General features: G+C 34.7%; 1 protein-coding gene across 1 annotated transcript in view; it reads right to left on the reverse strand.

Moving 5' to 3' along the window:
* Window positions 1-8,118: 8,118 nt before the first annotated feature.
* Window positions 8,119-18,221, reverse strand: part of SPATA17 (spermatogenesis associated 17) — an 80,013-nt gene continuing 69,910 nt past the window's right edge. The window contains exon 10 of the mRNA XM_026048418.1: window positions 8,119-9,110. Within this exon, the coding sequence (XP_025904203.1) occupies window positions 9,030-9,110 (81 nt within the window). The 3' untranslated portion in view covers window positions 8,119-9,029. The remainder of the gene's footprint in view (window positions 9,111-18,221) is intronic.

The raw sequence follows: 18,221 nt of genomic DNA on the forward strand, positions 1-18,221 counted from the left end.
CAGTACCTATATAGGTACTATAGGTATGGAAAAACATCACATCTCACTGGATTCTCATCTTTCCTTGATTGAAACTCATGGAGAGCAATGTGTTTATGTGTATAAAACAGCTTTGGACTTTAAAACACCTCATTATAGAATCATGGATATATGGAATTCCGTCTTGACTTTTAATGGGCCCTATTTTTGTTCACATTTCTTATAAAAAAATAAATTGGAATATCATTCCTGAATGTGAAGAACCATTAGGTACAACTTAGTTCAGCTATTTAGAACTTGAAGTTGATAACAGTGACTTTCACTGATACTGGCAGATTTATGGGGTCATCATTAAAAAAGAGTGAAGTGGCCTTGATCAATGTTTTCAATGGATGAGGTGCATACTCGCTTTCCATCAGTATCAGACATGCGTTGTTACTTTTCCTGCCTGTTCTTTTTTCTGATAAAAGATATAAATTGTGACCAAAGAAAGTCTCCTTTCTTGAGAGTCCTTACTACAGTTTCTATGGAACAGACAGGCACAAGACTTTGCTCTCCCCCATATCTCTTTTAAGATAGATTCCTCTTCAGGTCCCTAAATAAGGTTTTGAAATATTTGGACATCTTTGGTGCTATTTTTGTATTTTGGAAATTTGAACTGAATCATTCTCTTTGACATTTGAAAATTCAGASTATATTATCTGCCCCATCACTTGATAACAGATACTAAGTGGCTTCATTATTAGAGCAAGTTCATTAGAATTAAAAGGATGAATATACTATTTTTAACATTTCTGTGAATGCAAATAGCATTTAAAATATTTCAGATAAAACATCTTTCATATTTATAATGTCTTGAAGATTTATACCCTGATTTAATACCCTGATTTAACCCTCTTTAATTTCTAAAATGCTTTTTGATGTTTTGTTCAAGATGAATCTTCTCTCACATGTCATTTCAGCGTCTTGGGATCAGMGAGAATTTTAGTTTGGGGAAAAATTATGTTACCTTTATTCTAGATTCTGAGTAATATGAATTTATGGCTAATTTGGATTTGGACTAACAGGAAATGCTGGCATGCTAGGAACTTGGAGAAATTGAAACTTTTTGTAATCTTGTGAATATTTATTCTTTTCTTATGGAATCAGTTTCATAAAAAAGAAGATGTTAAGGAGAGAAATATCTAAAATTTGAAAGATCGATAATATCTGAAATACTCTGAAAGAGCAACATTTGTTATTTTTTCTATGGGAGATATGAAAGAGTGATATGAAAGAGTGATATTTTGGGAAAGATTTGTAAAAAATATAATAATCTGTGAATTCAAATAAATAAATTGCTATTGAGACTACACATCCCCAGGCATGCCTGCAATAAGCAATTCATAGCTTCTGAAAGCATTCCAGACCAAAAATTAAATTTGTAAAGTGGGCCTCACTGCCTTCTTGAGGACAAGCAAGTAAAGCTGCCACAAAGCTTTCTGGCCAAAAGAGATTCCTTTTCTGTTCAAATGCTATGACCTAATTGGTTGCTATATAGTAACAAGTGGCTACCATATGCTGTCCCAAATAATGCTATGAATTTCTAAGTGCATGCATGGAGTCATTGTGGCACTGTTAAGTTCCTAATTGGTCAAGGTTTAAAACAATATTTTTTATGATTAAAGAGATGGAATTGGATCAAACATAGATGTAGCAAAAGGATCTAATCATTTTAGCTAGTATAGAACTTGAAGGGGAATAATGCAGTCCTCACTGTAAAAATATTATATTAAAAATGAGAGATGCTCTTAGAAATCTTTTCAAATATCCTGAACATTTTTAGAGAGAGATGATTCAGCATTTGTTATAATATAGTTGATTTCACATCAGTGTGCAGTAGCTGTGAAGAATTAAAGGTAAGAGGTTGGACCTATTTTATGAGAAATGAAATATACCAGTACTAGAACACGTACTAGAACATACTGGAGGCTAAATAGAAATAAAGACTTTAGAGCAACAGGAGGAAATATTCTTGTCTTGTTACAGGAAACATAYCTCGTTATTGTAAATGGTTAGATCCCATCATTTGATCATGCATTTGTAATCTATAAAGTCATCAAAGACTCTTTCTGATTTTTGATGTTTAGCAACAGCTGTGAGATATATGGACATGAATAGAAATGAATAAGAGCTAAATGATGTGTTAATCATTTCCAGAACTAGGTCAAACATAAGCTCTGTCTCAGTGTTTACAATCATAGATGTCTGTCACAGTCATCCTCTCCTCTTCAATAGTCACTATACTACAAGTGAGGAACTAACAAGTGGTAGGACTCGAGGCCCAAGTAYCTAAATGAAAAACAGTCTCAGTCAGAATTTCTCTTTTCTCAGAGACAACAGTGACTTTTTAGTTCATTTTTTGATTTAGAGATTCTGCTCTGAGTCAGTCTGTTATAAATTGATGATTGTCATTACTGGTTTGAATAAAGCAGGAATTGATTCTTASGGCTTTCCAGAGTAATACTGCCTCTTCCTCTTTTTTCCTATTTAAAATTTGAATTAAGATGAAGACCAATGGAGGGAAATGCAAAGTCTTGCTCCTGTAAAGGGATAACCCCATGCACCAGTATGGGATGGTGGTCAACCGGCTAGAAGCAGTTTTGTGGAGAAGAACCTGACATCCCGGTAGACAACAAATTGACCATGAGCCATCAATACCCCTTTGCAGCAAAGGTGGCCAACAGACTCTGATCTGATATTGGAAGAGTGTTGCCAACAAGTCAAGGGAAATGATCCTTTCCCCTRTCCTTTCCCCTGATTCTGGTAGTGGTGAGGCACACCTGGAGTGGTGTGCTCCCTCCGTACAAGGAAGAGTCATATTTCAGCCAGCCCCATGGGAACAGACTTGCTGTGATGGTAGATTGCCATTAGCACTGAGCAAATGATCCTCTCTAGAAGAGGATATTTCTGTAGACTCTACCACCCAATACAGAACGCACACACAAAGCAATAGCAAAATAGAGAATAATGAGAATACAGCTTGAGCAATGTTCTCACTTTCCAAACTTGAAAGCCATTTTTTATTTTAAAATGAGGACAGTGACAACTATAGCCATGAATCATGAGCATATTGTAAAGATGAATAGCTCAGAATTATTATAAATACTAAGAATACACAATTAGCTGAAGAATTAAGTTTGCTAATAGAAAATATTTTGGTGGATCAAATGAAGCTGCAGAGAATTGCTGCACTACTGTGCTTCAGCTTCAATAAAAAGTGAAAGGAAACTAATCCTAACTTCCCCTTCTTTTCACAACAGTACAATTGACAAGCCTTGTCCCTTTATAAAAACAGAGTCGCTGTTAGATAAACATAACAGCCTGGAATCGTCAGGGCCCCTAATTTGCATTGGAAGCAGAAATACAGAACGGAGGAGGACTTTTCTGTTGATGTTATTGAACAGCTTAAGGTGAAAAAAAACACCTTAACATTCATTAGTCTGAACTTCTATTTGAAGATGCTATTACTTCATATATATAATAGCACTGACGAACATTTTTAAAAGTAAAACTTATATACATAGAGTTTCAATGTTTTTTCTTGAAGTGCATCAATATTTTAACTCAATAGATTTCTACAGTTAGGAAACTCATAACCAAAAGACTCTTGAAGGAAGCACAGAATTTCAATATGTCGCATTTTGGCAGTGATTGCTTAATGCAGCAGTGCACTAATGAATTGCTCCACTGCATCCTCTGATCATGAATATGAATCAGAGTACTATAAACTGAACTCAATGTACTGATAAGTAACTGTATCTGATTGTGCCAGCAGCCAGATGATTTTCTCATTAATGAGCTGAACTATTATAAGATGGAAGAATATGAATCCAACCCAGTTTTGCATTGTCTGAACTTCTTTGCTGACATCTTTCCATGCTTACCTACCAGAAATCTTCGTCAAGTAGTGAAAGATAAAATTCATAAAAAAATGTTTCAAAAATTCAGTTAAGACAAAAGCTTCCAGGCTCAACTTCTGTTTCTGATTACATGGGTGTGACTCCTTTTAGGCTGCAGTGGTTCTGTACTGTGTATTATCACAGAGTAAATACAGACTTTTTGAATCTCTATCATTCTTAGTAAAGGAGCACATGGCTACCATGAAGTGACAGAACTCCTTCTAACAAACACAGCTACTTTCTCCACTATGCAGATCTCCTAATTTCATTAAATTGATAACAATTGATTTATGACATGTTCCAAATCTTTTGGGATAACAATAATATGTTAGAAATATGTTTGAATTCTGGTGCTCTCAGAAAAGCTTATTCAATGTCTAGCATTGATGTGTCAAACTCCAAAACTGTTGATATTCCAAATTATTCTTAAATTGATGTTGAACTTCTCCTCAAGCTCAAGCGCAAGTTTCTATATTAAATAGCATACAAGTGACAAGTGTCACCATTTTGCTTTGTTGTCTAAATGTGGTTACATCTCAATGGGAGACAACCTTCAGCACAGGTGCATAATGAGATTTTTAATTAGCTGCAGAGCCCCTAACACTTCTAGAACTATATTCCTGTATAAATTTGAAATGTGACCTATTTAAAAATGAAATGTTGCTTTGAAGCACAGCATCATATTTAAACCACGGAAGTGTAGAGAGCAAACAAAATGTGGTCGACATTATTATAGCAATTCTGCCTCTAGAGGGCATTACAAGCTAAATGTTTTCTCTGATGAGTACTGAGAGTATCTTGGATCAGCCCAGAAGGTTTATTTAGGTTATGAGATTTTCTGTGTTTACAACATCAGCTAAGAAGGAGCCAGCAACACTRGAAGATCTTTAATCCACAAAGCAACAGCAGAAAGCTTTGGTAAGAAAACATGTTATCAGATGTTTCCTAATAGTCCCAAAACATCTCATGATGTGAGATCCTGTGGGTAATCTTCAGTACATAAACATGCTCAAGTGTGATGACATTACCTGACTCCTCTCCAAGTGCTATGATTCCTACTGGTGGTTAACCTAAAATCATCAGGATATCACTCATTAGCAGAGCTGCTTTGAATCTTTGGCACCTGGCACGCAGGCCAATACAGAAATAAAGACCATGTTATTTGACTCTGTAACGTGATGAGACAGCAGTGGGTGTCCAGGTATTAAGTTCCAGGTTTTTTACACAGTAGACAAAGATATCTAAGTGACATATCAGCAATATTCCGTTAGTCAGACAGTATTACCGGTTCTTCACAGTATGTGCTGCTTCCTAAAGACATTTGATAAGTTACTTCAGCCACGCAGTATGAAAATGCCTAGCAGTATTCATTTTCCCCTTTATGAAAGAGGATTAAATCAATTACAGATCACAAAAAGTATTTGTGTTTCTGTGGCTGAAAAGCAAGGACCATGCAGCTCAAGCTGGCTGAAGGCCATCTTCTATTATTGTAGGAAACAGAAATGAGGATGATTTTATATTGTTCGGTATTGACTCTATATGTTTTGTTACATTTGTTCAATTACAACTGATTGAATCACATTTAATGAAGCAATTATAGTAATTGCTCTTTTTATAAAGACTGATACACAATTTCCTGTATTTGTCCATTTCTCTGGCACCTTTGTGATTTTTTTTGATATTCAGGTACTGCTGTAAGTAATTTGCTAAGTGTCATAGCCAGTTATATTTCTAAAAGGGTAAATATATTGCAGACCCATTGAGACCCATGAATTCTTTTCAAAATTTTRATGTTCTTTTCCCAGTGCCTTTATCTATAACATCCTGTGTTTCTAAGATTTTGAACTGCAAGACAGGAATCCATCATATCCTACAACACAGAAAAAATCTTCTCAAAAACATGCACCATTCAGGGTTAGTATGCTATGGAACAATAGTTTTAACAATAAGAAAAAAAATACATATATTAAATCATTTAAAATACATTACTTAGACAAAATAATTTGATAATCGAAAGTGATAGACTACATCAATAAGATAATAATAACCACAACTAAAGTAAAATAATTTACACAGGGACCTAGTGCTTATAGTGATAGACACAGTRGTTATATAATGACATCATTAAAAACCTTACTGTATTATTCACAATATATTGCAGTGAATATTTCTTAAAACATAAAAATTCTAGATTTAAAAGGCTTTAAACAGCTATATTCAAACATGTTTATTGAAACAAGAAACCACAACAAAATTTTCCTAGTCAGCTTGACACATTCCTTGACTTGCCACAGGGGATTAACATATGTAAATGGTGGTATATCCCAGAGTGTCAGAAGTGAAGTCCATCCCAGGGCTGAAATTTATCTTCTATTTCCTTTCTCCCTTTCTATGCTGGCAAGTGTTCCTAGAATGTGTAACATCTGTTTGGAAATTTGAACTGAAAATAGTCAAGATCCACCTAAAACTTCACCAACTTACATGCTTTTATATTTAAAAAATTCTTTAAACTATTTCTGTCTTCCTTGTATGAATGTGTTTATCTGCAATGCAAGACAGCAACAACAGCAATGTCTCTATAGAATGTCAGAATTAGTAGAGGTCCCATGAGAATAAATATAAAATGGTTTATACAAATGCTTAGGCAATTCTGAATTCTGACAGAGACTTTACAGTGATTTCCTTAGGATTTCAGGGGTTTCTTGATTTTTCACACTGAAATCCATTACCTAAATAAGCTATGAACTTTCTGCACAAGTCTAAGATTAACCACCAAAGTCATCTGATCATCTGCCCAGTAAAGCAGTGACTGAATGGAAGGCGTCATTTCCTCTGTCATAAGCTAAATATACTTTATGAGAAACGAAARGATTCATGTGCTATCAAATGACCACACAAAGTATTTTGGATGTTATATGCCCACAAATTAATAAATTCTAAATGAACTCCCACTAAAAAAAATTAAAGAACTTCCCTATGAAATATATTTGGCAACAAAAAAACAAACAAAAAAAATAGCAGGTAATATTGCTGCTTTTTGATTAATTTTGTGAATGTTTATCTAATAAAATTAATAGATTTATTTGTATGTGAGAAGRCTTCTGGGAAGTACGTAGCTACTTATAAACTATAAATAAGTAATTTTTTTCAAAAGAAGAGGAAGAATTGAATTCAGTTTCAGTCAGTGAACATAAATTGCAAGAATTGCATAAATCGCAATTTCATTTTTTCTGCAGACTCCTAGGTGTGGAACACCACAGCTAGTGMAATGCTGGTTTGCACTGTAGGTTTTGTTTTGTCCCGGGGTCAGAGATATTGAAAGGAAGGGAGAGAAAGAAAAATTAATCTGATAAAGGCATTGCCATTTCTAATCGGACTGATGGGAAACTGTGATACAGAGTTAAAGAGGCAACACAGAGTGAGTTACTGTGAAGTGATGAACTACCTGAAAGCTGATGCAATCAAATAGATAGCTCTCACATATMAAAATTACTACTGTATCCTTATTCATCAATGGTTTTGCACAAGTCTCTCATGCTCAGTCCCCTTCACAAACAACTAAAGCACTCCGAGACATTTAGTCAGATTAAAACTTAACGGGAAGATTCAGCCATTGAAGTTGCTGCTTCTCACTTTGCAAAATTAATCTGTTGTTGCAGGGCAGAAGAATAAACATTTCAAAGCTTTAAAATGAGAAATTCAAAAATTACAAAAAGATGATAATGCTCAATACTACATTCCTGGGTTCAAGTGTTTTCAAATGATGTGGCATTTGGTTTTCTATCATGTGTGTTGTTTGTAGTCTTCTCCRCCCAATGTCTGCAGTTAAAACCTACCGTGATGGAACTGAGGGTGTTTTTACTCTTGTGAATGATATCACTAAAACTTTTTTTCAGTATTGCTTCACATAGCCTGATGTCTGAAAACCTGGGAAATCAAAATTTTCGGTTCCTTGTGCGGAAAGCATAGTAGACATTTATACAAACACAAATTACGCCTGKCTTCTTGTTCACTTAGAAACCATAAAAGCCACATTGTAAAGATTCAGTAATAAAAAGCCTACYACTGGTAACTGATTCAAACATAGTATTCAAATATAATATATTTGATTCAAACATATTCAAATGATGTGAAAAGAGTCTCATGGTATCCCAGGGAATTCAACAGAAAAGTCTTGAAAAAATACCATCCACTCACATAATTTGACAAAATACCTTATGATTTGGTGCTGAAAATGCTGAAGACTTCCCAAAATGTTGAGCTGAGTTCCTTTAATTTAATGGGACTTGGAGATACTCAAAGTATTACAGGATTGCCTGCTAGTGAATGCTGCAGTCAGGTATCACATTTATATGATCAAATGTGTATTCAGTTTTCACAGGCATTACATGATTATATTTCCATGTATCAAATCTGTCTAACATAGGGTGAAGAGTAAACATACAGTTATAGATGAAGAATAATAAAGTAGATTTAGAAAAACTTATTTAATTTTAAGGTGTATATATAGTTAGAATTCTAGATTTTCAGCAATTAAGTTATCCACTGATAAGATCCTCCCACAGAGGAGTTCAAAGTATTTAAAATACAATCTTCCATGTAAATAGCTTATCGAATTTCATTGAATGGAGAGATGGATCTCTATACATCTAAGACAAACGTATCCTGACACTAATGATGAAGCAGATCCATTTATGGATGTCAGAAAAAAAGAACACATGTAACTTTCAAACCTAGATTAACCTCACTTATAAACCTGTAATACACAGAATGTGTATAATCAGGTCTTTTACTTAATTACGCTGGGTTTTGTATCATAAAGGATTTATTTTCAAATAATACATCTTCAGAAAGCATTTTCAAGAGTCATCCAGTTTTCCTAAGATATTACATTTGCCAAAGCTGCAAAAAAAAGYCTCTGATTAATGTTGAAAGCTGTATTACTTAAAGATATAGCCAAATCAAGTAGCAGTACTTTGGATACAGTATACATCACTTTACAAAAACAGTCTTTTATGGAGTATTCAGACATCAAACTGCCGTCATTTTGCTGAATTACATTTATTGCTCACTTACTAGGAGTGCTCTATTCTGCAGTTTACAGGACGGTTAAACTATTTGCCCAGCTCTGGAATAAGTTTTTCCAAATTTTTCAAAAAGAATGATGGATGGTAACACTGTTTGAAAGTCCTAGAGAAATAAGAACACAACAACAAAAAATATTAARTTTAGTTTCCATGACTTTAGCTCTTGCTTTTTAAACTATTTTAGGTCTATAAATACTGCCTTCTAGTCAAATTTCACTGTACAAATCAAAGAGTAAATTATGAAAAATTGTGTATATATATGAAATATAAATTTTTTATGATATGTACATTATTTTGGAGAGGAAATCAGGAATTCATTGATTGAATGACAACCAAATATGTATTTCAAACTGTACATAACTATAAGCAATGTGAAGACTTCCTGCCCTACAAGTTAGATTTTACAGAAAAATTAGCTAAATTATGATATGCAAAATTAGATCATGAGTTCTGCCCTGAGAACCACTTAACCTAAAGACAGCAAGATACCCTTGCAAAATTTCATTTTTCTGTAATATTAAAAAAAAAAAAATAGATATTAAACCAGCTCAAGGATAAAGAAAAAAAATAATATATATTACATTATTATTGATGACACCATATTGATTTATAGCAGAAAACACATAGGCATCAGCCTGGGCACTCATAAATAATTTGAAAAGTTTGGTTTTCTTTTAAAAACAATTATTTTGATTTTTTTTTGTGTTTGTTTGTTTATTTGTTTTTGAGAGGTGACACTAAGCAGACTAATCATTCTCTGGATATTTTTTATTTCATTGACCATAGTTCAGCTGAATGCTATAAACAAGTAAAGCAACCATGATTTCAGGCAAGCTCCATACAAATACAAACACGGCCTACCTAATTATTATCTGCACTGCAGATTGCCAGTCTTTTGACCATATCATTTCTTACATCCCATAATTTAATTTTTTTATATGATTTCTCAGTCAGGTGCAGAAATTTTTAAATAGCAAGTTAGATTTATACATTCAAAATTAACTAGTCTATGTATGTTAGGAAAGTGAGCAACTCCCCATTCTTAATTCTTCACAGATTTAATTTTTAATGCTACCCTATGACTTCAGACGCTCAATTTCCTACCAAATTGAAATAGTGTATTTGCACGTTTTAATAATGCGCTTTARGAATGAACAGTATTCTGATTTTCATTGCATTTCTGTTATCACAAGCACCTTCTTGATGCAGTAAAAGTAGTCCATATAATTATTACATAAAGTATTATTATATCTTCTGCATAACTGTAATTTCCTTCTAAACATAAAAGTTATATTTCATTCATTAAAATTACCAGAATAATATTGTTGACAAAAACRGAATGAAACAAGAAAGCTTTCACTGCAGAGAAGAGAAGCAGATATTACAGTGGTAATTTCGGATTRTTCAATAATTCAAAGAAGAAATAACTATTTTTATTTTGAAAATAGGAAATATATTTTTAATATTCACACAATACAACTAGGTGCAATCTAATAGTTCAGTAAAAAAGAAGCAGAGAACCTGGGGTGAGATGGGGAAACCAGTAAAAGGTGTACACCCCCCACATCAGGGTAAAATMAGGCATGGCAAGTCTGAGCACTGGAGAAGTCTTCATTTGCTAGAGCAGACGGCTTCTGCTATTAGGATGCCTGGCCAAACAAAAACAATTGGCTGCCAAAATTAGCTCCTTGGGACGATTTAGGAGCCTTTGAAGTAAACAGTTTTTTTGAGCTGGAACTAAGCCCAGGTCCAGCTTCAAACTCAAATTAAAATGACAAAGAGGAAATTTTCAGTGCCACACGCCCCCTCAGTGTAAGATTACTTTGGGTTGGCAGCTGTACTGTTTATCTTGTTATTTAAAGCTATTTCACAAGATACTCACAACTGAGCATTTAAACAACTGGCTTCGATTATGACGACAGCAGTTATGTTTGACTACATTTAGGAAACATCACACAGACTGGTGAGTAAATAAATTGTTTGGTCAATTAAAGAAGTTTATAATGAATACTAGATAAATGTTGCACGATATGCACATAAAATACAAATATATATTTTATAGGGGAAAAGCAACCCTATTTATTTCTTTGTTTATTTAAAGATGTAGATTCTAATCAGCTTTCAGAGGTGTTAGAAACTAAGGCTTAAAATACCACTTAGCCTTTCAAGCTCTATCTCATGGTACTGAAGAGTGTCCATTCCACTATCTCATTGTAGCAGCAATAGAAGGAAAAGAATCATAAGCCAGGATCTTATGTTTCTCTAAATTGGTAGCAAAATATAGTTTCAGCACCTCTAGGTAGAGGACTGCAAGGCCCCGTTGGTTGATTCAGATGGACTGATACACCTAGCCCTGCCAGGATCATCTGAATTCAAGATGATTGCTGCATAGCATAGATAGTAGGTATATTGTCCTTCTGAAGCTGCACGAACAAATGGTGTTATTAGAGAAAATCAGGCTCAGTCAGCATTACTTTCATCCTACCAATCCCTTGTTGTTTGTAGTGGGAATGAATTAGTTTACAAATATGAATCCTCACATACCACTGAGATTGACTCTACACTTTCGCAATCCCAGGATCATAGGAGCATAAGGTGAGCTTTATGGAATTTTCTGCCATATATTCTTAAATCATGCCGCGTAATGCTCAGGATCAGAAGACYTGTAATTCTCAGCACCTGAGACCTATTTTTAAATCCCAGACCAAGTTAATATATCACTTCCTTTTTAAACTTGTCAAGCTTTGACTCCTTTCACTCTAGTAAATTGTAAGTGACTGTAGTCCAACTGTCAGAATTTAACAAGACCTAGGGACCCCTTCAATGTATTTGACTACTTGACTGTCATGTGCACTCATCAGTCCTGGACAACGGAGTCAAAAAAAGGTAACATGAAGCTACCAAACACAGATTGGTCTCGATCAGCACACTCTGATATTATAGATTAGACTTGTCAAAAATTACTTAATAAATGCTCACAGTTTCTGTTTGGAATGTGTCCCTTATAAACCTATAGARGTAGTAAATGAAGTGGTTTCACAGAACAGAAATATAATCTCCATAATTAAAAATATTCTTCCTGCACTGGTGATTCAGTCCTCTTCTGAGCCAACCCAACAAATAACAGGAGTCACTGTATAGTTGCATGATTTCAACTGCAACACCTTGTGCTAGGTAAATGGTAAACCATTCTGTTCAAGGCTTCGCTCTCAGAACACTTTTTTGCAGGAAAGCAATGGGCTCTTCCTCCAACTGATGACTACCTTTGTAGGTAACTTCTCTTAAAATCAACAGCAGAAGGAATAACTGAAATAACTGAACAGTAGGCACAGCTATTTGAATCCTTGCTCTATCTTCATGCTACTGCAGAGTGAAAATAGAGAATAGACCACACYTTTCCTTAGCTTGAAACTAATATCCACAGGTACATATCAAGATTTTACATGATTTGATATAAAATTCTGCATAAAAGGCCATGGTCTGGTTACATCCTTACTGTRCAGAAAACACACTGTGCATTCCCTCATCCCTGTCCTCATAAGGACAGAGCTCAGATGCACATCTCCAACAAGCAGGCTGCACTCCCAAGTGTCATTGTACAGCCATAGTCCACAACTCCTTATGTTAAATGGTAAAGGTTCATATTAAAGTATCCCTATGATCCTAATGCTTGTAATAGTAAAATCAGAGTTTTAAATTGAGCTGTCATCATAAGCCTCCTGACCTATTAATAGCTACAGACATCTCTAAGAAGGAGGCAAACCAGAAATGGCAAGTTGCTATGCAAGTGAAATGTCGATCCAGCTAACTTCTACTCTTAGCAAATTTATCAATACTGGTTAACAATACTTCCAACTAGTAGAGGGCCTTCTGACATGATAAAACAAGTGTAACAACCCATTCTGTCAATACAACACAAATGTCATTTTAAGTGCTCAAAACCCACTAAGCTACCCTAAAAAAGATTGATTTATCTGCTCCAGTGTTTCTTTGGGGCAAACTTTTCTCACAACTGAAACCAATTAGTAGGCCTGGCACTTGTAGTGCAGAATGTAGGTCAGCATCAAGTAATAAAAAAGTATTGACTTTTCTCTGTCTGTAAGCAGCATGAAAGGGGTGCCATGGCCTTGTCGTATATGAAAAGAGCTCCATTAATTTCACTTATTTCAACCAGGGCTGTCAAATACTAATGCTTCTATTGCACTTTTCACACAAAGTACATTGACACCAATCCTGGCCCAAGTGAAACAAGTTTTCAGTCAGTGAAAGGGGCACAATAATTTTTAATTCCCAGTTGTACATTTAGCCTCCTTAAGCAGCGTTGCTCATAAGACCTATTGAGAGATATAAGCTGGGACATTAATAATGGCTACACACTTCTTCCCATGGGCAACAGAACCTATTTCTTGGGTACAGCTTCAACAGCTAATTAGCCGGAAAGTTCAGGGCACGATTGTTTGGCGTAACTCTGTTTTTGTGGCTGGTGGGCACAGACTGCCAATTCTGCTTTCCATGTAGACTAATGTCCAAAAATCAAGAATAGGTCTTGTGTGACTTAAGGCTACAAAAACGAAAAGCTAATGTTGTAACCAATTGGGTCACCTAGSCCCTTCAAATAAGAGATAATAACAAAAGCCTGGATCATGCCTTAGGGACTGGATCTCATTGTGTTGACGTGGACGTATTGACTTTCAGGGAGACGCGTGCCTAATTGCTGTTCCCCACACTGCAGTGTCCAAGTGACCACCGCTGTGATGAACGGGGGGCAGAATTTCACCTTTGCCTATTCAGCTTGCCAACAGAGCGCAGAGGAGAAAAGCATGGAGCCATCATCTCCTCTTTAGACTGTTACCAATTCTTAATGCTCTACGCTTTGTTCATTTGGGCAAATGCAAGGAACAAACTGGTGCTTCTATGAAGACTTTATGAGCTTCTGAATAACATAGAACAACACCAAACTGACTAAAGTAGTATAATCCACGTCTCTCTCTTATCTGCAATTTCCCTCCTTAACTGGCTGCTTTTTTTTTTTTTTTTTTGCAAGTGAAGTTTATGGTTATTTTTGACAAGCTTGAGGGCTCTGAGTGTGATGTCTTGCTCATTTTCTAATTACCTCCTGCCAATGAAAACAACTTCAACAATAATAAAACTCTTTGATTTAAAAAGACTGGCTGATGATGGTAGAGGGCAATTTTCTACTTAGTTTAATGACTTCATAAGTGCAAATCTTACCCTTTGAATCAACTTGTCATTAGATCTTAAAGTAAAATGATATTGTACAGCCATCATAAAAGACAACTTTATAATCTTCTATGTTACTCTCATATGAGGCAACATTTTTCTGCTTGTTAGTTTTACTCTTGTTGACAGAAAGTATATGATAATGTGTTGTAAAAAAATCAAGAAATTATGTTCACAGTAGGAAGTCTAACACTATTCCAATATATTATCTTTCAAATAGAAGCAGAAAGCATTAATTGCTCTTTAATTTATGCAACAAGCATTTCATTATTATTACACTTAAATTTTAAAGGAACTTTACAACTATCACTTATTCTTACATATTTCATCTTTTGAAATTATAAATAAGGAAATCAAACTCAAACAGCATGTGCTAGAAATTACAAACTATTTGTAATTACAACTCATGAATTTGAAAAAACACTAATATAATTACATAGGTCTTGAAACTTACTGTAGGATGTGTCCAGGATGAATAGCAAAGCACTTTGTGCTCCTTTGTAGCAAGCTAACRTGGAAGTTATAACTCTATCGCTCATTTTATCCACTATTCTGAGAAGGAAGTGCTCAGCTACTAATCTGTGCACATTGAAGTTTGCTGTCTTAGCTCAGCAGCCAGGCCATGCTAATTGGCATTTTGGAGATAACTGGAGAAAACTGTCTAAAATTCAACCTCTAGACCATCTTGTCTTTCTCATCTGTACAAAGTAGGAGAAGATGTTTTGAAGGGAGCCTGTTTCTGCCCTTACATGGTTAGAAGTAGTTTCAATAACTCCTTCTAATATCAGAACAACCTTCCATAGCTGTGCAAATTAAACTGTGACATGATAGAATATAATGATGTTTCTAAGTCACTGTACAAACCCGGAAATATTTCTAGAAGAATAAGATATTTTTCTATTGCTGTGTTCACTAAGTATTACAAAAGTGCCAACTCTGGCAGTCCTTTCTCTCAAGCAAAGGCAAAACATATATTAGTTGTGCTGGAAGTTTTATCAAAGGAAAAGGAAAAATGAGGAAGGATTTGGTCTAGTGATTGTTTTTTCTTCAAAGTACTGCCTCTCTGAAATTAACCTGTGATCTGGAATTAGCCTGTCTTTCTTGTCATGAGTAATGAAGATATGTGGTCCAAAATTTCATTTGTTACATTTGCTTGGTGCCCCTATGGTTATAGAAGGACAGAATCCTTAGCTGTACTCTCTAAGTTAAATTATTCCATTTATAGATGAACTGGAATCCAGACATTTCCTGGTTCTTTCTCCTAAAAATGTATTGCTTTTACAGTRTTCTAAAAACAAAACAAAACAAAACACTCTTTCTTTATTAATAGCTATAGGCACAATGAATTTTTTATCTATAAAGCCAGTCTACTGACTAGATAAATACATTCCTATATAGATAGAAATCTCATTTATGTAGTCATTTTCAGGTATTTTGTAGCATATGTGGAGCAAGTATCTTCATTAAAAGCAGAGTTTGCCTCTACTTTTACTACTCTGCTCTACTACTTTAAAAGCAGAGTGCACGCAGTACCATTCTTTATTCAATGCTGTTGAATGCATGGGAAAGCAACATCACCCAAATTATGATATGCCTAATATCTGTATTTCAACCAAAATTGCCAAAGATAATATTCTATTTTTTTTGTACTAATACAGCCTTTTTTTTTTACAAGTAAATTAAATTAAGAGAGCAATGTGAATTTTCTAACAAGCTATTTCATACTCGGATACCCTTGAACTTTACTGAATATGGGCTAAAAAACAAATGTGCAGTTGAAATAGCTCAATCTGCATTCAGAATCCCAAGAGGTGTATATTTCCTATTGTCATTAAATTATTGTCATTAAATTTCTTGCAGATTGTTTTTAAAAATATATTTCTGAAAAAGGGAAGTAGATGTTTAGCTTCAGTTATCTAAGATAAATGTGTCGTTTTGTCAAATATGAAAACATGTTGATGAGCAATATATAAACCTTTCATGAAGGTATTAAATGTGACAAGGAGGTATGCCTAATATTACATTCATGTGTACAGAAAAGCATAAGGAATTTAAAGATACTGATGAAAGTAAAGGACATATTTTTTATCACAGTGCTTGTATATTTAAAAGGACTCCTTTGTCCTGTCCATCACACACATTCTGTCAGCMACAGGATGTGTACTAAAAAATAATGCATTTAGGGATAACTTCACTTATGTCATTTATAAACTGACCCTTTCTTTCATTGTCTACTCTGTTCTACCATAACATTCTCTTTCCAGCAGAAAATAATCTGGAGCCAAGAGTTCACTGCCAAGACAAACTTAGAAGCACTTTTAACCTGCTGGACTATAGCCAGAAAAGGTTTAACTTGCCAAGATCAAGTTGCAGTTATCTCTAACTTGCCAAAATAGTGCCACTGAGAGTTAAGGAGAAAAAAATCTGATTTGAAATCCTCTGCCAAAAATATTTTCTTTAATATTATCAGCCTAAATTGTACCTTTTGAACAAAAGTTGAAACCATTTATGTCAATAAAAGATATATGTCGATTGCTCTGTACTTGGCATTTGCAGCTAAAATAGTACTCTGGTTAGATTTCATCTGGTTTAACATCATTCTGAATCATTCTTGCCAAAACTCACTGCTTTCTATGATGAGATACCTAGATCTGTGCATGGAAGAAGTTCAGCTAATGTTGTCTACTTCAATTTTAGCAAAGTTTTTGAAACTATCTCCCACAAAATCATTGTATCCAAGCTAATGCATTATAATCTAGATAGGCATACCTCTTAATGGGTGAAAAAGTGGTTGRAGTGTTGGGCACAAAGGGCAATGATTAATAGTTTGTACTCCAACTGGAAATCTGTTACAAATTTCCTCAGCAGTTATCTTGGGACTTACTCTTCTTAATATTTTCATCAGCTGGAGTTGGAGATGGAAGGCACCCTCGTCAAGTTTATGGACAACATCAAACAAAAGGGGTGTTATCAGTGCATGTAAGAACTGGACTATCTATCATTCAGAGTGACCTAGACATGCTAGAAGAATGGCTTGACAGAAACCTCACAAATTCAGTAAAGACAAATGCATCTGGCATCTGGTTATTACCCCTGCAGCAATACAGGCTGGAGACTGACAGGGCAGGTAGCAGCTCTGCAGAAAAGGACTTGGTGATAGTGGTGGAAATGAAAGCTAAAAACATACTGTATGAACAGAAGCACAAGCAGTAGACTGAAAGCTGGTGCTTGCTGGACAACATCTAGAATAGAATATCTGCTTTTGGATGCTTAATACAAGACAGGTTGTTGACAAGCTCAAGCAAGTACAGAACAAGGTCACCACAGCATTTTAAGACATCATCAATTTAATTTGATAAGTTTAATGAGTTTTGCAATTTTATGATGTTTAATTAGCATTTGAAACTAATGAAAAAGAAAAGTTCAGTCGGTCACACAATATGCACATTGTAGGTGGCAGGTTTTGTACATAAGTACATATGAGCTGGTAAACACAGCAACATGCACTGTAGAAGTGAAAGCACTAAAAATTAACCTAAATAACTACTAAGACATAAAAAGAAAACAGACTCTTTTTTCTAGTTGTGAGAAATGCAATCTTTGTTTTAAATAAATTTGCCATTAACTTGCAATAAAGAGAAAATCTAGATTTTCCATAGATTTTATCTGTCAGAATATCTTTCGTCATTTTCCTATGATTGGTGAGTTTTCCAGCATAAACATGCCTTAGAAGAATTGAAGAATAAGATAGTTTGACTTTTTTTTTTTTAATGAAGTCCAGAATCACTGTTTCTGCATGTTAAAATATGTCCAGCTATGTATGTTGTACTTTTCCTTACACCTCCCTTTTCAGACATGCCTGAAAACCTTGCTAAATTGAGAGAAGACCAAATACTATAAAAAAAAAGTAGAAGAAAAAAAAGGAAAGGAAAGGAAAGGAAAGGAAAGGAAAGGAAAGGAAAGGAAAGGAAAG

This window comes from Nothoprocta perdicaria, unplaced genomic scaffold, assembly GCF_003342845.1.
Source record: "Nothoprocta perdicaria isolate Ctin4 unplaced genomic scaffold, notPer1 scaffold_54, whole genome shotgun sequence".
Classification (NCBI taxonomy): domain Eukaryota; kingdom Metazoa; phylum Chordata; class Aves; order Tinamiformes; family Tinamidae; genus Nothoprocta; species Nothoprocta perdicaria.